At 46.0% G+C, this 20,407-nt stretch overlaps 1 protein-coding gene across 2 annotated transcripts in view; it reads left to right on the top strand.

The window, feature by feature from the left end:
• The window catches only part of LOC119971305 (plasmanylethanolamine desaturase-like), a 166,007-nt gene that overhangs the window by 122,007 nt on the left and 23,593 nt on the right, over positions 1-20,407 (top strand). For both annotated transcript variants that reach the window (XM_038806672.1, XM_038806671.1), the window contains one exon: positions 18,423-18,567. In XM_038806672.1, coding sequence (XP_038662600.1) covers positions 18,423-18,567 — 145 coding nt within the window. The remainder of the gene's footprint in view (positions 1-18,422; positions 18,568-20,407) is intronic.

Below are 20,407 nucleotides of genomic sequence, written 5' to 3'. Positions count from 1 at the left end.
ACCACACTTCCAGGCAGTGCTTTCCAGGCTCCAATCGCTCTTTTCGTGGATAACACAATCGCTTCACAGCTCCAGGGTCCCAGGTTCGATTCCGGCTTGGGTCACTGTCTGTGCGGAGTCTGCACATCCTCCCCGTGTGTGCGTGGGTTTCCTCCGGGTGCTCCGGTTTCCTCCCACAGTCACAAAGATGTGCAGGTTAGGTGGATTGGCCATGATAAATTGCCCTTAGTGTTGGGTGGGGTTACTGGGTTATGGGGATAGGGTGGAGGTGTTGACCTTGGGTAGGGTGCTCTTTCCAAGAGCCGGTGCAGACTCGATGGGCCGAATGGCCTCCTTCTGCACTGTAAATTCTATGATAATCTCACGACGTATTTGTTTATTTTGCGGATCACTTTAAATCGCATTGTCCATGTTTCTCCCTATCTACCTGTCCAACTCCCTCAGAATTTTGACCGCCTCCATCAAATCCTCTTCACCTTCTCGTCTCCAAGGAGAACAGTCCCAATCTCTCCAATCTATTCTCAAAATTGAAGTTTTTCATCCCTTGAACCATTCTTGTTACCTCTTCTGCACTATCTCCAATGCATTAAAACCTTCCTAAAGTGTGAGGCCCAGAACTGAATACCATAATCTATCTGAAGTCTTGCTGTGTCTTAAATAAGTTCAGCATAACCTCCTTTCTCTTGTATTCTAAGCCACTATTAATAAAGCCCAGGATATTGTGTGCTTTATGAACTACTCTCTCCATCTGTCCTGTCACCTTTATTGGAAGTACATCCAGGTTCCTCTGCTCTTTACAATTGTACCCTAATTTTACATTGTTTATTCATATTCTCCTACAAAATGCATCATGTCCCATTTCTCCACATTGAACTTCATCTGCTGCCTATCTGCCCACTCCGCCAACTTATCAATTATCCTTTTGAAGTTCCACACTGTCCTCTTACAGTTTTCAATGCTTGTTTTGTATCATTTGCAAATTTTGAAATTGTCCTCTACATATCAAGATCATTAATGTATATCAAGAAAAGCAAGGGTACCAATACTGACCCCTGAGGAACATCACTCCAAACCTTCCTCCAGCTCAAAAGATAGCCAATGACCATTATCCTTTGCTTCCTACTCACATTGCTACTTTCCCTTTTATTCCATGAGCCATGACCTTTCTTTCAAGTCTGATGTTTGTCACTGTATCGAATACTTTTTGGAAGCCCATGTAGACCACATCAACAACATTACCCTCATCAATCCTCTCTGTTACCTCTTCATAAGGTTAGTTAGAACATAGAACATAGAACATAGAACATAGAACAGTACAGCACAGAACAGGCCCTTCGGCCCTCGATGTTGTGCCGAGCAATGATCACCCTACTTAAACCCACGTAACCCGTATACCCGTTATACGGGGCATTAACCTTACACTACGGGCAATTTAGCATGGCCAATCCACCTAACCCGCACATCTTTGGACTGTGGGAGGAAACCGGAGCACCCGGAGGAAACCCACGCACACACGGGGAGGACGTGCAGACTCCACACAGTTAAACACTATTTTCCCTTTGGAAATCCATGAAGCTGTTTCTAATCATTCCACATTTTTCCACGTGACAAGTAATTCAATCCTGAATAATTGTTTCCAGAAGCTTCACCATCACTGAAGCTAAGCTGACTGGTCTGTAATTGTTGGGTTTACAATCTTGTTTGAACAAGGAACAGGAATTTTACTAGTTTATCATACCTGTCTATTATCCTATTCTTCAATCACCTATTTGAAGTGTAACCTTGCATAGCAGCTAATTTATCCATGTACTTATTTGCACATCTCTGGTATCGACATCTTTTCTGTAATCACAGAATGGTTACAGCATAGATGGAGGCCATTCAGCCCATCATCCATGCTGGCTCTCTGTAAGAGCTACGTAATTGGTCTCACTCCCTCACCCTTTCTCTGTAATGCTGCAAGTTTTTTCTCTTCGGATAATTGCGCAAATACCTGATGAAATGCACAGTTGGATTTGCCTCCACCACACTCTCTCAGGCAGTGTATCCCAAATCCTGGATTACTGCGTAACAAGGTTTTTCTTCATACCACCTCTTTTTTTATTCCCCACAATCATCAAAATTGGTGTACTCTGGATCTCAGGATGTCATGTGTCTTAATTTAACCGCTTTAGCAACCTGTCCTGCCACCTTCAATGAATTTGTGCACATATGCATCAAGGTCCCTCTGCTCCAGTTTAGAAATATACCCTTTATATTGCCTTTCCTTATACTTCCTATCAAAATGTAAATGCTAATATTTGTACTGAAGAGCAGTACAGCATTGAAAATAGAGCTCCTGTCTATTCCAGCTTGTTCTACCCCTTGGGGCAAGTAAGAAAAACTTTTTTAAACCAAAAATAGTTGTTAAATTGATTTTGTGTTGGACATGATTTGAGGACTGTAGAGAAGTAGGCCGTAAGAGAGAATGGCTGGACTAGTGATCCAAAGACCCAGGGTAATGTTTTGGGGACCCAGGATTGAATCTCACCACGACAGATGAAACCATTGTCGATTGTCGTAAAAACCCATCTGGTTCACTAATGTCCTTTTCCCGAAATGCCCACTCATTTGTGTCCACCCAGAACTGAAACCGGACCGATAACCTGGCATCAACCTAGGCAAACCCAATCCTGTCCTCCTTCCTAACATCATAGACAAGTCATTTGCTACAATCACAGATGCCAGTCTTCACCCAATTCGATTCACTCCATGTTTTATCAAGAAATGGTGGTTACGAAGGCTATGTATGGGCCTTGGCAATATTCCGGCGTTAGTATTTGTGCTCCAGAACTTGTCACACTGTTCCAATACGATACTGCCATTAACCTGGCAATGTAAACAAGAAATAGGACAAATCCAACTCGGCCAATTACCGTCCCATTAATTTACTCTCCATCATCATCAGTGAGGTGATGGAAGAGGCCATCAACAGTGCTATCAAGTACCACTTACTCAGCAGTAACCTGCTCAGTGATGATCAATTTGAGTTGCACTAGGGTCACTCCCCTCTTGGCCTTGGTCCAGAAGTGGAGAAAAGAGCTGAATTTCAGAGGTGAGGTGAGAGTGACTGTCCTTGACATTCAAGCAGCATTTGACTGAAATGGCATCAAGAAACCCAAGTAAAACTGAAGTAAATGAGAATTGGGGGGGGGAAAACAATCTGCTGGTTGGAGACATGCCTGGCACAAAGGAAGATGGTTGTGGTGGTTGGAGATCAATCATCTCAGCTCCAGGACATCATTGCAGGAGTTCCTCGGGGGAGTGTCCTAGGCCCAACCATCATCAGCTGCTTCAACAATGACCTTCCTTCCAACATAAGGTCAGAAGTGGGGATGTTCACTGATGGTTGCACAATATTCAGCACCATTCATGACTCCTCAGACACTGAAGCATTCCACATGCAAATACAGCATGGCGTGGATAATATCCAGGCTTAGTCTAACAAGTGACAAGTAATATTCATGTTGCACAAGTGCCAGGCAATGACCATCTCCAACAAGAAAATATCTAATTGTTGGTCCTTGAAATTCAGTGGCATTGCCATCACTGAATCCATGCTATCAACATTCTGGGAACTGCCATTGACCAGAAACTGAACTGCACCGGCCATATTAATACTGTAGCTACCAGGACAGGTCAGAGATTAGGAATCCTGCAGAGCCTAGCCTGTCCACCATCTACAAGTCAGGGAGAAGTGATGGAATACTCCCCACTTGCCTGGATGAGTGCAGCTCCAACAACACGGAAGAAGCGTGACACCATCCAGGAAAAACCAGCCCACTTGATTGCTCCCCCTTCCACAAGGGTTCACTTTCTTCACCGCCACTGCACAGTGGCAGCCGTGTGTACCATCTACAAGAGGCACTGCAGGAACTCACCAAGGTTCCTTGCACCCAGCACCCAGGGGCTGTTTAGCACAGGGCTAAATCGCTGGCTTTGAAAGCAGGCCTAGGCAGGCCAGCAGCATGGTTCGATTCCCGTAACAGCCTCCCCAAACAGGCGCCGGAATGTGGCGACTAGGGGCTTTTCACAGTAACTTCATTTGAAGCCTACTTGTGACAATAAGCGATTTTTCATTTTCATTTCCTTGGTCAGCACTTTCCAAATCCAAGAATACTACCATCTAGAAGGACTAGAGCAGCAGATACCTGGGATCCCCACCACCTGGAAGTTCCCCTCCAAGTCAGTCACCACCCCGACTTGAAAATATATCGTTGTTTCTTCCCTGTCGCTGGGACAAAATCCTGGAACTTCCTCCCCAACGGCACAGTGGGTGTACCTACACCTTGGGGACTGCAACGGTTCAACAAGGTTGCTAACCACCACCTTCTGAAGGGCAACGAGGGATGGGCAATAAATGCTGGCCTAGCCAGCGATTCCCATATATGAACGAAAAAGAAAATTTGCATTCTTGTGATTGGGAGTGGTGGGAAAGTTGGCATAATTTCCGCTGGGTGGTTGGACGGCTAAACGTGTGCAATCTTCTGTTTTTTTCAACTCAATAATTATGAATCAGCAAGAAGCTCAGTGAATCTCCTGGCGGTGTAGCAGGAACTAATCCCCCCCCCCCCCCCCCGACCACCCTTGTTTACCTCATGGGTTTGAAAGTCTTGGTGCCGTATTGAAATGGCAGCCGGACAGACTCATTGCAGGCCTAGTGCTGGGGTGAAGAGGCAAACAATGGCAACAAAGCGAAGGAAACCTTCCGTAAAGCCTCCCTGAGGGTTCTCTTCCAAACCATCCAGGAAAGGCGGGTGGTCCTCTCTCCGAGGGAAGGGAGCAGGAGATTTATCCACCTGACCGTGCCGGCCTGGGAGCAGGCCACCGGGCAGGTTCACGCCCATGAAACCTAGAGAAGGACCACCCTGCAGTTCCACAAACAGCTGAATGCTCCACTCTGTCAGGGTAAGTGAAATGTTTGCTCACCGCAAACTCACACACTAATGAGGGTATCAGGCAGGCCCAGGGTTAGAGGCCAAGGGGATGTCGCTCAAACCAGCAGATGGAATACCAGCACCAAATGTCTGCCAGCCACTTTAAGTACACCATTTCATGTATGTTCCTGCATAAACGGCATCTTCACCCCTTATTGGGGAGGACGCATGGCATGCATGCTTCTGGATTCTCATTCACCCATAGTGCTCACTGTCAATCCATCTGCTTTTATGTAGGACATGATTTCACATAAAAGGAAAAGAGCCATGACTGGAGGGGGATCCTCAGCTTACAGATCCTCTCATGGTTTAAAGAGCAGACCACAGAGCTGAGTGGTGAGGATAGGGATTGTCCCTGCATAGAAGGCGAGATGGCCCCCCCCCCGCCCAAACAAGCCAGTGAGGGCCCATCAGTAATCCAGATACATGTGGACAATGACTGTGAGTGATCTTTAAAATATACCACTAAGTCTCACTTCTCTCTAATCAGTCAGTAAGAAAAGCAGGAGGATTTCCTCCCGAAGAAGTCTCTGACCCAGCTCCCAGACCACTTCTGAGGAGGAAACAGAATAATCTTAAGAGGAAGAACTGTCACTGAATTTACCTGCACCTTCCACTGGCACAGATACATGCCCCTCGGTGGGACCGAATTCTAGATTAGGCTTGGATTCCTATTAACAAGCCTTGATAATTTCCCCGAAAAGAAATGTTGCCAATGCAAAGACAGGAAGGGAAACATCAGGCAGCATTCATGGATTAGAAGCATAGAATCCCTACAGAGGTAAAGGAGGCCATTCAGCCCATTGAGTCTGCACCGACCCTCTGAAGGAGCACCCTATCCCTGCAACCCTTTAATCCCACCGGACCAACACATCCCTGGACACCAAGAGGCAACATGGCATGACCAATCCACCTGACCCGCACAGCTTTGGACTGTGGGAGGAAACCTGAGCACCTGGAACAAACCCACTCAGACACTGGGAGAACATGCAAACTCCACACAGTCACCCAAGGCCAGAATTGAACCCGGGTCCCTGGCAGCAGTGCTAACCTCTGGGCTCCGTGCCGCCTCTTGTCAGAGATAGTCAGCAGACTGGAATGAAAGATGGAGGAGTCCGCTCATGTTCTGACTGATAGTCTGCCTCCGACATGTGAGTGTACTGAAGTTCCCATTGGGAGAGTCGCTGCTTTGGAGACTAGGCTCCAGTAGTTACTGCCGGATTTGTGCTTCGAGCTGCATACCATTGCTCTAGCCTTGGCTGTGTTTCAGCCTAGGTGAGAGGAGGCTGGGGCACCTTCTCCTCAAGCAGTCAGGGAGGGGCCATTGGGCACCCAAAGGGAAGTGAAGCAGCAGTAAGGCACCCCAAGAGCATCTAGCCAGGGCACTCCAAGGATGCACACTGCACTAAATCCGCTCTGCCAATGACCCCATCAATTCGAGTAGGTCAGGCTGAGGAGAGTATACCTGCCCCAGAACAGAAGACCGTTAGCAGGCCAGGGCTCTCAAAAGATTGATACATTTGCATAGAGCTCACAGAAGTATTGTGCAGATGGAACTTCCACAACTAAGGCTTTGTCAATGGAACAAAAGTTTGAGATAAAGACTTTAACACAAAGGTGATAGATTATTTAAACGTGATCAACATACCTAACAGATTGCGAGCATAAAAGTAATGACTCCTGCAAGTCTGCAGATTAGAATTATTTTTGACGAGCAGAGTCCTAAACGTGTAAAAAAGACCCACAACGAAAGCATGATGTTGATAATGGCAGAGTTGCATAAATGTCTGCTTAGAATAGCATCAAAAGCTTTAAAGGTAATGACAAGGTAACCGATAGATGATGAAATTATGTAACAAACCTGCAGGGACGATGGCGGCGCCTGTGGAATGCAGCTGGCTAGAGCTGGATGGCTGAATAATTAAATTGAATTAATGTCTTTGTTTTAGACTCCACATCTTTTGAGGGTAGGAACACTGTCAGGAACTTTATTTTGTTCTGTACTTTATCTGTGCTAAGTCATCTGCCTTAAGATATATAGAGTGGTTTGCATCGATTCAATAGCAAAGCATAGTGTACATAATGCATGGGGATGGTGAACGAGGTTCTCTGGCTTCTTGTAACACTTTCAATTATCTAAATGTTGTAGTTATTACTTGCATTGGGATTTGGAATAACAACTTTCAGTATTTGACCTTGTTTATTGGACAGATTAATACACATACTGACTGGAGGCAGACTTCTGCATAAACTCTGAGGCATTTGTCTTGTCACTCCTAACACAAGCTGAAGGTGGTCTGTGTTGGGCTGAAAACAGAAACTGGCTTCAGGAATGTTTTCCTATTGCAGGTTTGCTGAATTGTTGGAACTAGCGCGGTATTGCTGTTCTGCTGAGACCTTTTCATTCTTTGGCACTTTGACATTCTAATTTTTGGTTTGTCTTTCACTCTGCTTGATTTTATTTGTTCTCTGGGTTCCAATATCCTTCTGCTTTTAGTTTCGTTTTTGCAAAAGTAAACTCTATTCATCAAACATCTGAAAGAAACAAGAGAAAACATTTCAAATTGCCGTAACAGGAAAGTGCAATAATATTCATTCTCGACAGAGATCAAGGCGCACTCTGAGGTGCTTCAGTACCATAGATTATCATAGAATTTACAGTGCAGAAGGAGGCCATTCGGCCCATTGAGTCTGCACCGGCTCTTGGAAAGAGCACCCTACCCAAGGTCAACACCTCCACCCTATCCCCATAACCCAGTAACCCCACCCAACACTAAGGGCAATTTTGGACACTTAAGGGCAATTTATCATGGCCAATCCACCTAACCCCGCACATCTTTGGACTGTGGGAGGAAACCGGAGCATCCGGAGGAAACCCACGCACACACGGGGAGGATGTGCAGACTCCGCACAGACAGTGACCCAAGGCAGAATCGAACCTGGGACCCTGGAGCTGTGAAGCAATTGTGCTATCCACAATGCTACCCTAGTAATGAGAATATTACAAACATTCCAACATTTTCATTACAGAGAGTACACTGTGTCATGTCGCACTCTGAGGTGTTCCGACACAGTTACATTTACTATATACTTCTGCTCTTCGTTTATGTTTTGCAAATATACACTGTATTCGTAAAATATCTGAAAGAATATTACAAACATTTCAAAATTCCTATCACACAAAGTGCTATAATGTACAGCTCCTCCACAGACAGCATTTTTCGCTCTCTGGGTGCTTCAATACAATCAAAGAAGTCCCTGTGCCTTGGAGACCCGGGGGGGGGGGGGGGGGAAGCGCTGGTTAGTACTAATCTCCAGAAACGGGGACCATGTGTACCGGCTCTCGGGTGGGTCTCCCACGGGATTGGGGGCCCCTGGGCGGCTGAACTCTGGCCAGGGTAGTACCCTGGCACCTCTGATGCCACCTTGGCCATGCCATCTGGGTGCCACTAGGCTGGCAGTGCCAAGATGTCTGGGTGGCATTTTGCCCACATTGGTCTGGGGGTGGGGTGTGGGGGCCCGATGATCCCCTCATAGGTGCTTTGGGGAAGCCCGGGGTCACGTGGGGGGGGGGGGGGGGGGGGGATGCCTTAGGATCAGGCTGCCATTTTTCCTCAGTGCAAGAAATGGGACTAAGTGCCGCCTCTGTAGGGAGTTCTCCACTGAGGCACCAAAATGAAACAGAGTCCAGTTAGATAACAGGGTCTACCTCGGTGCTGCGAGCAGCGGAAACATGTGGCTAAATGCACTCGACATGGGATTCTGTTCCATTTCTTTTAAATCACGCCCAATATCTTTCTTTATGTCAGCGGACGACAAACTGCTTAAAGTACTCCAGATGTGGTCTCACTAGTTCCTTGTACAGTTTCAGCAAGACTTCCCTGCTCTTAAGTTGCAATCCCATTGAAATGAGGGCCAACATTCCGTTCGCCTTCCTGATTACCTGCTGCACCTGTGTGCCTGCTTTCTGTGTTTCGTGTACAAGTATCCCCAAGTCCCTTTGTGCTGCAGCTTTCTGCAGTTTTTCTCTATTTAAATAATACTGTTCTTTTGTTCTCTCTTCCAAAATGAACAACTTCACATTTTCTACATTATACTCCATTTGCCAACCTTTTGCCCACTTACTTATCCTATCAATATTTCTTCACAAACTGTTTGTATCCCTCTCACAACTTCCTTTTCCACCTATTTTTGTGTCATCTGCAAATTTGGCTACACTACATTTGCTTCCTTCCTCCAAGGCATTGGCATATATTGTAAACAGTTGCAATCACAGCACTGATCCCTGTAGAAACCTACTGGTAACAGGTCGCCAAACTGAAAAAGAACTCACTGTTTTCTGCCCATTCGCCAATTCTCTATCCATGCCGATATATTACCTCCAGCACGGTGGGCTGTTATTTTATGATTTAAGGCCACATTTGGGACAGGTCTAGTAGAAATGGCCGACTCCAACACACAGGTTGCAGCACTTGGTTTGCCTGAAGTCCTTTACCTGATGTCCTTCCTGCTTGCAAATCCTGCAGATGAGAGCGCAGCAGTTGATCGGCACATGGCCAACACAGGAGCGGCCAACCTGGGCTGCCCAGCGTCGATGACATGGCCACAGCCTTCTCTGATTGTGAAGCTGGAGGGAAGGTGGAGGTTTACTCCCTTACCATCAGTCTTGAGTGTCACCTTGACCTGGCATTTTCTGGTCCAGACTCTGAAGGCTTCCTTGACCTCGGGGTAGTTGCCAACCTTGTCGGCATTATCTGGTGAGGCAGGTGAGCAGATCTACAACGGGACATCGGGGCTGTGAGGTGCATGGTCACCACACAATCCCATTGAGGCGGTAGAATAAAGACATGCTCTGCTCTGAGGATTCTCAGATGTGGCAGGTCTCTCTTCTCCTCAAACACTTCCAGGAAATTGATACAGGCAGCGGAATTCCTGAAGGTCACATCAAGGTTTCCAGTGCTGGGGAAGTCCCACAGCTTCAAATCCACAGGCATTAAGAAGAATTCTCTTCATGAAGAATGCACGGTCAATGGGTGTACCTCCTTTGCTGTCTTTCACAGCCACCCTAACAGTGTTACGCACCCCCTGGTTTGGGTCTCGATTGATTGTAGCCATCAACTTTCAAACTTCACTCTGTTAGCACTAAACTCCCTTAAAGGAGAACAAACAATCAACTAACAGTTTCCAACACCAAAGAGCAAGAGGTCAAGAAACCTCCACTGAAACCCTCCGATAAAAGAAATGAAACCTACAGAAATCGGCGCTCTCACATAAGTAGAGGGAAGGATGATCAGAGTCCTGGGAGATCAATGTTTCTGATCATTGATTTCCCCCTGCCAGGTATGTATGCTTTTAGTTTGTCCTGTGTGCACTCCTCGATCATTTTTTATCTTCTGTATTTTCTTAAGGGGCTGGCTCAAAACTTCCTTGGAGAATGCCACCTCTTTGTCATAGTGACATTTAAAAAGTAAATATGTGCATTAAAATAGAATTGCTGCAAGAGGGAGATGCTCCATTTCCAAGCAGGAAGGTGAGGGAGAAGGTGACCAGAACTGTTTATGCACAGGAGTACCACATGACCTTTGTACTTCACCAAGTTGTTTACTCCCTCTTCTCCATTCATCATTTGTTATCTTCATTGATATGCCTCCTGATCCCTTGTTTCTGTTCAATCTCGTCACCACCATTTGAGAAGTCACTGCCTGAGCCTTGTATCTGTAGCAGTGAGGAATCTGGTACAAGAGTTCCTGTACAACAACAAGCACAATGTGCATCCAATTTTCACTCGTGCTTTCAGTAAAGATGCAATACTTTTGTGAGAGACTAAGATTTCATCCTGTATATTCTTATTATAAGATAAATATATATGCTCGTTGCTATCTCTCAAAATTTAAACCTAGATACAGGCCTAAAAAGGCAGGATTGCCTTTGGAACTAAAGGAGCTAACTGGCAGTAACAGAGAAACTCGCACCTCGTTATCTCTGAAGAAACAAAATCAAAGAGAGCTACACAAAGGCAATCCTGCATTTCATATTCCAGACTGGCCAACTGGAGTCGACTCGTTTGCTAAGTCAAAGGGCCCCGCAAGCTTCCTTTCAATTCTTCATGGTTGAAACACTCCACAGTCTTGAGGCCCCAGACCAGCGATACACATCCCTTGTCAAAGTCAGCGTGGAGAGGTGGGAGCCATGTGACATGGACCTCCAGCTTGTGGAACGCCAAAGTCAGTCTGCCATTTTACCATCTAACTGGCCGCATTGCAGACGGGAAGCTCTGGCCCAGTTTGGACACCTGGACTCAACTACATTGCTTCTGCTGAAAAGTCTGTACCAGCGTTTATAAGACCGATTCAGCTATGCCTGCCTGTTTTATCGCACAAAATCAATGCCACCAGAAAATGTTGCAATGTTGCAACCCTCCTTTTGCATTTTGAATATGTGCAAATAAACTAACCCTTTGAGTTCATCCTAGCTCGAGTTTGCTGTGGGGTTATTAATAGAAATTGGTTCATCCCAAAAACCAAGTTGGGAAATACCATCACTTCTAAAGGGGGAAGCAAATCAAAAACACTTTTCTGTTTGCGGACAAGTGGTGAGAGATTAGTGCTGTTTAAATTAACCCCTCTCCTGTCCGTAACATTTTCACTCGATATTTAGATCGGCCACTAATACAGATTACTCAATGCACACACAATGCTGCAGTTCCTTCTGGGCTCAATCCTGTGAGCAAATGATGCACCATAATTTGCAGCATGGTAGCGCAGTGGATAGCACTGTGGCTTCACAGCGCCAGGGTCCCAGGTACGATTCCTCACTGTGTCACTGTCTGTGCAGAGTCTGCATGCTCTCCCCATGTCTGCGTGGGTTTCCTCCGGGTGCTCCGGTTTCCTCCATAATCCAAAAATGTGCAGGTTAGGTGAATTGGCCATGCTAACTTGCCCTTAGTGTCCAAAAAGATTAGGAGGGGTTATTGGGTTACGGGGATAGGGTGGAAGTGAGGGCTTAAGTGGGTCAGTGCAGACTCAATGGGCCGAATGGCCTCCTTCTGCACTGTATGTTCTATGATAAATTTCGAGACAGCAAATCATGTCTGTGAGCAGGATTGCGAATTATTTTAATCGCCCAAATCAGTCAGCACACTGTTGTACATTCTGCAAGCCCGTAGGAAGTAATTGGAGTGGCTTACATTTTAATTTAAAATTTGCTGCTTGTGGGAGAGTGCTCACTTAGCTCCAGGAAGTTAGAGGCAGATATTTTCAATGGTGGCAGAGTCATATTTGCCAGTCTCAGCATTTAATGTTTTGGAGTGCCTGAAAACAAACTCTCTCCTCCTCCTCACCACCTGCCCCCCTCTACGTTCAAATGTAAGATTAGGATTCACTTTTGGCTCATCTAAGAATTTAAGAGATTCATCAATTCATGAAAATACATGAAGAAGCGCTCCAGTTAATTCTAATTGAGATAAAGGCTAACAATGTATATCCTCCCTGATTACTTGTTAAAATTTTACTTACCTGCCTTACATGGAATCAGTGCCCATCAAAAAGGCAGTGGTTTGAATTTGGCTAAAGACATGAAATGGTGTTCCAGCAGAGAAGAACTGAAACAATTCAGCACATTTGGCAATTTAGGTTGGCAATGAGAGCAGTTAGATTAATAATAATAGAAGCAAACGTTTGGCTGATGGGTAGCTTTCCCGCCTGTAAAGTCAGGTCTGCCTTGTAGAACTAATCTCCCGATTGGTCAGGAGAACAATGGTTACAATTGTGGGAGGACTGCTCTTATTGTGGCCTCAGCTTGTTAATCAGCTTGCAAATCATTCCACTAATTCATGCTATTGTCCAAGAGAAGGATACAACAATAACACCCAAGAATATCAATGGATACCAAGTGAAAGACAATCTCATTCTACACTAAATGAAGAGAATGGAAGAACAACCAAGATTTGTTTAAGGGAGAAAAGCATAAAGCTGGGTGAATGTAGATCAGTTAGTCTAACGCCAGTTGTGGACAGACTCTCCACATTGATAAAGTGTTGTTTTCCAGACGTCAGTGCTGGGAATGCTTTTGTTCTTCGTCTATGTTGGGATGGTGTGACTTAGAAAAATGGACACAACTTCTCATCTTGTTAAGGAGATTTGTGTCTATGCCACCCAAATCCTTCAATTGTGTCCTGCAACACGTCCTGCCGATCTCAAAATACTAGAAGTCGGAGCTACCTGTCATCCAGTTTCAAAATTGCAACTTCCCATTTCTCCCACATCCTTGTTAACACCTCCCAAATCCATGCCCATATTTTTGAAGTTCCACGTTTGAACCTCTCTTAACCGGATTTTTATCTCTGCACTCACTGAAACAGCCATTGACAAATCCACCAACGACATCCCATGTGACTGAGTGCACTGTTCAACTTATCCTTCTCAACCTGTCTGCAGTCTTGGGCCATGCTGTCTTTTTAAAAAATTTCCTCTGTTGGCTAGTTGAGTGAGACTACCCTTCCCCGGCTTCACTCTTGCCTATCCAGTCACAACCAGGGAATCCCTGCAATGGCTTCTCTCCACTGTTGCCTCCGGTTGAACCACACTGTTCACAAACACTTGTGACCCTGAGCTAATTTTTTGATCCCATAAACTCTCTGAGACCAAGACCACCCATATTATCATCTCTGCCCATCTACTGCTGAAATCCTCATCCATGATTTTATTACATTTAGACTCAACTGTTCCAATATTCTTCTGGCTAGGTTCTCACCTTCCAATGTGTATAAACTTAGGCTTAAACAGCACTACATTGTCCATATGCCATTGTTCACCATGCCTTATTCACCCTGTACTTGTTGGGCTATATTTACTGCTGGTCAGTGATGGAACTCATTTTGAAATCCCCCCCCCCCCCCCCCCCCCCACTGACTGACACACTGAAAGACCAATCAACACACAGAACACAGCAGCCAATCACCAGACAGAACACGGCCACTATAAACCCAGAGGGCACTAGTTTTCCCGTTCATTTGGGATGCAGCCTCTGAGACAGCCAGAGTCCGTAATCAGTAACACGAACATCCACCATGTGCTAGCAGTATAGTCTGGTCAGGTTAGCCTCAGGTCTCCAGTCAACCTAACATAGTGTCGACCCACAGAGCAAGTATGTTTAACAGCTCATAGTTCAATAAAATAGAGTTGTACTTCTACAAGTGTTGGTAGCCTGTCTCTCTCACTGCTCTGGTAAATGCAGTCCTCACAGACCCAGCATACCCAACACATCACTCTCCACCTCTCTGTCCGAAAAATAGAAGTTAATAGCAAGAAAGAAACCAGGGGCGGAATTCTCCGCTCCCCACGTGGCGTGGGAGAATCGTGGGAGGGCCTCCCACGGCGCCCCCAGCGATTCTCTCACCCCCCCCCCCACCCTACACAGCTCGGAAAAATCACTGCTCTCCGTTTTTCACGGCGAACGGCGATTCTCCGAGCCCGATGGGCCGAGCGGCCGGCCCTTCACGCCCGTTTCACGACAGCAGAAAAACACACCTGGTCGCTGCATTCGTGAAAGGGGCGCCAGATGCCCGTTTGGGGCATCTAGGGGCCCGATTGGGACGGGAGCACCACGACTGTGCTCGGGAGGGGACAGGCCCGCGATCGATGCCCACCGATCGTCGGGCCAGCGTCCAAAACGGACGCACTCTTTCCCCTCCGCCGCCCGGCAAGATCAACCCGCCACGTCTTACCGGGCGGCTGAGGAGAAAGACAGCCACTGCGCATGCGCGTGTTTGTGCCGTCTGAGCGATGAAGTCATCCGTGCATGCGCGGGTTGGAACCGGCAACCCGCGCATGCGCGGATGACTTCACATTCTCGGCGTGACGAGGTCGCTGCTGAGAAAGACGGAGGCCCGCTCCTATCCCCTGGATGGGGGTGAATTAGGTGCGGGGAGCGGGCTCCGAGGCCGTTGTGAACCTTGGCTGAGTTCACAACGGGCGTCATGAATTCGGCCCCCTGCGGAGAATTCCGTCCCAGATGTGCCAACAGATCGATGCTGGTGCTTATGGTCTGCACCTCTTTTCAGCTTGCTTCAGTAGGCCTCATCAACTTACCTCTTTGACAAGACATGACTTTCTTTGGTTCTGTGTCAACTTTTGTCTAATAATCCTCTTGTTAAATGCCTTGGAACATTTTGCTATGTTATAGGTGCTATATAAATGCAAATTGTGTAGCTGAATTGCAAATGACAGGAAACATAATCCCACGGGTGGGTGCAGTTTGTCCTGATAGTCACAGCCATTGGAAAACAGCAGGGAGGCTAGGGTGCAGTGGAGTGCGATCCCAACACAAGTAGTTGGTGAACTCTTAATCAGTCATCTTCAGGGCACTGTCTGCTCTGGGTCTTTTAAAAAAGAAAAAAAAAATTTCTTTATTCTCCCTCTTTTTCACATTTTATCCCAAATTTACATCCACCAACAATAAACAATAATCAGTAACAAATATGTCAATCCCCATATCAATAATAACGATCCCATCCTCCCACCAAATCCCAAACATTTGCCCTCATGTTCACATAAACAATTGACAAAAAGGAATCACCCATAGCCACCATTAACACACGCCGCCCCCCTCCCCCCAACTAATGTTTAATGTTATCTAGTTCTTGAAAGTGCATAATGAATAATGCCCATGAATTGTAGAACCCCTCCATCCTTCGCCTCAATTCAAACTTAACCTTCTCAAGAGTCAAGAATTCCAACAGGTTCCCCGCCACGCCAGGGCACAGGGTGGAGAGGTTGCTCTCCAACCCATCAGCATCCGCCTTCGGGCGATCAACGAGGCGAAGGCTACAAGATCTGCCTCTGCACCCGTCTCCAAACCCTGGCTGGTCCGACAACCCGACTATGGCCTCCCCGGGGGCCCAGGTCCAGTTTCACGTGCACCACTTTAGAAATTACCCTAAACCTCCTTCCAGTAATTCTCTAGTTTTGGACAGGACCAAAACATATGGACGTGATTAGCGGCCCCTCCCACTCGCAACGTTCACACATATCTTCTACTCCTTCAAAGAATCGGCTCATGCTTGCCTTCGTGAGGTGTGCCCTGTACACCAGCTTCAGCTGTATCAGCCCCAACCTCGCGCACGAGGTGGAGGCATTCACTCTCCGGAGCACCTCACACCAGACCCGCTCCTCTATATTCTCTCCCAACTCTTTCTCCCACTTTGCTTTGATCCCTTCCAGTGGTGCCTTCTCCTCTTTCAAAATAGCTCCGTAAACCGCTGGCACGACCCCCTTCTCCAGTCTCCCTGTCGCCAGCAATGTGGAGGCCGGCTCCTCCGGGAAGTTCTGCATCTCCTTTCTGGCAAAATCTCGAGCCTGCATGTATCTAAACATTTCTCTCTGCTCCAACCCATACTTCGCTTCCAGCTCCTTCAATCCCGCAAACCGACCCCTAAGAAACAAATCTTTCAGTGTCTTAATCCCCTTCTCCTCCTATTTCCTAAATTTTCCATCCCACCTCCCTGTCTCAAATCCGTGGTTCCCCCGAATAGGTATTTCCCTTGACCCTGCCCCCAACCCGAAGTGTTGGTGAAACTGCCTCCAAATTCTCAATGAAGCTATTATTACCTGACTCACTGGGAATCAAACTGTCTGACTCAGCTCCGCACCTTCTCCACATTCGCCGCCCAGTAGTAATACATCAGGTTCGGAAGACCCATAGCCACAGTCCTCATAGTAGGTTAGAGTGCATGGTTTGGGTGTCCACCTGCTACTTTTATTTTTATGATGTGGTGATGCCGACGTTGGACTGGGGTGAGCACAGTAAGAAGTTTTACAACACCAGGTTAAAGTCCAACATGTTTGTTTCAAACACGAGCTTTCAGAGCACTGCTCCTTCCTCAGGCGAATCCTCAAATTCACCTGAGGAAGGAGCAGTGCTCCGAAAGCTAGTGATTTGAAACAAACTTGCTGGACTTTAACCTGGTGTTGTAAGACTTCTTACATTATTTTTATGTGCTTATCTTGCCCTTGAAAGAATATTGCAAAAAATAAGAGGTTTCTTTTATTCCAATCTGTCAGTGAGCAGCCCATAATGTGTGCGGTGATAAGAGTGATGCGACATGCAGCTGCATAGCAAGTGAGGTTTTTAGTGGAGTGAATGTATGTAAGAGTAGAAATGAAAGAATATGGCTTGGTGATTGGTGGAGATGAAACGAGAATTGTCCTTGCTCCGGAGAATTGATGGCAAGGCCTTTCCCCTTCCTTCCATTTCCCTCTGCTGCTCTCCATTAAAGTCTTGCACAGAGCTTCCTTTGCTTCACTTCCTTCACTAATGTTTCCACAGCTGCAGCGACAGACCTGGCCCTGTACACAGCCACAGACTACTCTTCAAAGCCTTTGTTGCTGCTTTGCCTGTCTGTTTCTGAGTGTACCAGCTCTTTTAGCTGCTGCAGGCCTTCACATTCTGCAGAAGCACATTCCCGGAAAGCAAGTTCGGAATTTGGAATGTGATGCGACCATCAATTCACACGAAACAGAGAGTAGATGTAGACTGTGGCTTTAATCGACTAGAACAGTGCCTGCCTGCGACTGCTCTGCTAGTGAGAGCCGCCTACAGGGCTGCTGCTCTTTATACCTCCCCTCAAGGGGGCGGAGCCAGGGGTAGAGCCCACAAGGGCACCAACATGATACATTGTGTGTAATATCGTACAATGGTCCATAGGTGGAGCCCACATGGGCAACAGCGTGATACAATGTAATACAGTGGTGAATGGTTAGTGCAATACGTTCACCACAGAATGTTCCTAGCATCTGACTCTTCCACAAGCATTTCAATTAAATTGACCCAGGAAACTTTGGTGTGGACAAGGTTAGCCAAGTCATGATGAATCGCGCAACATTTACTGAGCACAGACTGTGTGTCAAGTAGAAGTATAATGCTGGATGGTCGGGAGTGTTCGGTCGAGCTTCTCCGAACATGTTGTTGCCCAGAGGTGTCGCGTACCTAACTGTAAAATATCGCATTTCATAGGGGCGGCATGGTGTCGCAGTGGTTAGCACTGCTACCTCACGGCGCAGAGGACCTGGGTTCGATCCCAGCCCCGGGTCACTGTCCATGTCTGTGTGGGTCTCACCTCCACAAAACAAAATGGTGTGCAGGGTAGGTGAATTGGACATGCTAAATTTCCCCTTAAATAGAAAAAAGAATTGGGTACTGTAAATTTATAAATAAAAAAAATATATATTGTATTTCATGTTACCCTAATTTTCAACATATTCACAAAAACTTCCAAAAATAAGTTGTCCTTGTGATCATCAATTTCCCTTTCCTGCAAAGCAGCCTATCATTGGAACAATCGATTTAGATTTATTTCAAATGTATATGTCCTACTTTGGTTGATGCACTTGTAATATATGCAGCAAAAGCCAAGCATTCTGATGTTTTTTTCTTTTTGCTTGTGTACAGGCATTTATAAGACCTTTTCGAGAACATCACATTGATCCAACTGCAATAACAAGGCATGACTTCATTGAGACTAATGGAGATAACTGTATGTTTACTGTTATGCCACTGGCCCACATGACCTACAAGTTTATCACTAACAGTCCAGGTGAGATCATGTCACTCTTTATTGTGATCTGTCAGTTAATTGGACAAAAATGTCTTCAACTTCATGAAAATTGTAGTTTTGATTCCTGAAATTAGGATGAATAGAATCCCACTGACCTAATTACAAGGTATAGGTATTGGAAGGATCTTGTTTGTTTTTTAATTAGACTTATGGTACCAGGTTTAATCCTGACCCGTGGGATGAGATGGTGAATTACTATGTAACTAAGATGGAGGCCATTCATTCAACTCTCTGCTGCTTCCCCCAATTCTGCTTGCTCACCATGCCAAACATCCCCAAGCCTAAGTCCTATCTGTTGGCCACTCACTAGTTTCTTCACTGATTATTCATTCCTCCACCTCAATGTATTTTCCAAGTTTATCTTGTTCCGCTGAATCCACTCCCACTCATCTGTTGACCACCCCAAATTCCCTTTATTCCCCCTTTCCCATGTCAATGGATCTTGTAAGAGGTTCCCACTTTTCCAGCACCCTTTTTAAAATTGCCATCATCAATCCACATCTCGGGAAAATGCACTCTCATCCCCTCTGCCCTCAATAACTATGGGGCCATCTCTGACTTAATTTCCTCTCCAGAGTTCTTGAAATTTTTTGCCACCTTTCAGATCCATGCTCATCTCTTCCCATAGCAATCCTATTTGGATCCCTTCAATTGTGTTTCCGTACCCAGCCCACACACAATATTGAAGTCATTCCCATCCAACGACAATTGTGGGGTTTTCTTTCAATCCTCTTTACTTTCAACGGTCCTCAGAAGCAAGATCAGGCAAGGTTTGAAATTCTTCCAGTAATCAGTTTTATGACAATGGAACACACAAAGTTTACAGATAGAAAAGTATGAATGCTTAAATCAGATTACAGCTTCGAACTCTTCTACTTTGGGGGGCATCATGACAAATCCATGAATAGAACATAGAACATAGAACAGTACAGCACAGAACAGGCCCTTCGGCCCTCAATGTTGTGCCGAGCCATGATCACCCTACTCAAACCCACGTATCCACCCTATACCCATAACCCAACAACCCCCCCCTTAACCTTACTTTTATTAGGACACTACGGGCAATTTAGCATGGCCAATCCACCTAACCCGCACATCTTTGGACTGTGGGAGGAAACCGGAGCACCCGGAGGAAACCCACGCACACAGGGGGAGGACGTGCAGACTCCACACAGACAGTGACAGTCATGGGAATAGACTGGAAGGTACAGCAATGAGGATGTAAATAAAGAACCAACAATCAAAGAGCAACAAAGAACAAAGAAATGTACAGCACAGGAACTTGCCCTTCGGCATGAATAGGATGGGAATAGAAGGATACGGACCCCGGAAATATAGAAGATGTTATTTTAGACAGGCAGCATGGTCGGCGCAGGCTCGGAGGGCCGAAGGGCAAGTTCCTGTGCTGTACATTTCTTTGTTCTTTGTTGCTCTTTGATTGTTGGTTCTTTATTTACATCCTCATTGCTGTACCTTCCAGTCTATTCCCATGACTGTCCTCTTTTCACTTTAGGATGTTTGCTTTTATACCATACAAAGTGGAAAAAACAATCTGCTGTTGCTTTCTCTTTACCTTTCCCATGGTTCAAACAAGCTGATGTGACAGCTTCCGATGTCGCGAGAAATATCCCACAGACTTTCAATGATTATATAGGCCTTACTTTTACAGAATTACATTGCCTCAGTTAGCCTCCAGTCCAAAGCAATAATAATTTTTGAATTTGGTCAACGTTTCCTAGATTGCTGTCATGAACAGCCAAGTCCTAAATGTTCTGTGTTCCATCCTTTATTGAACCAAACTGTTTCTTTCACAGGTGAT

Source organism: Scyliorhinus canicula, chromosome 9, assembly GCF_902713615.1.
Source record: "Scyliorhinus canicula chromosome 9, sScyCan1.1, whole genome shotgun sequence".
Taxonomy (NCBI): domain Eukaryota; kingdom Metazoa; phylum Chordata; class Chondrichthyes; order Carcharhiniformes; family Scyliorhinidae; genus Scyliorhinus; species Scyliorhinus canicula.
This window is presented reverse-complemented; position numbering and strand designations above follow the sequence as displayed.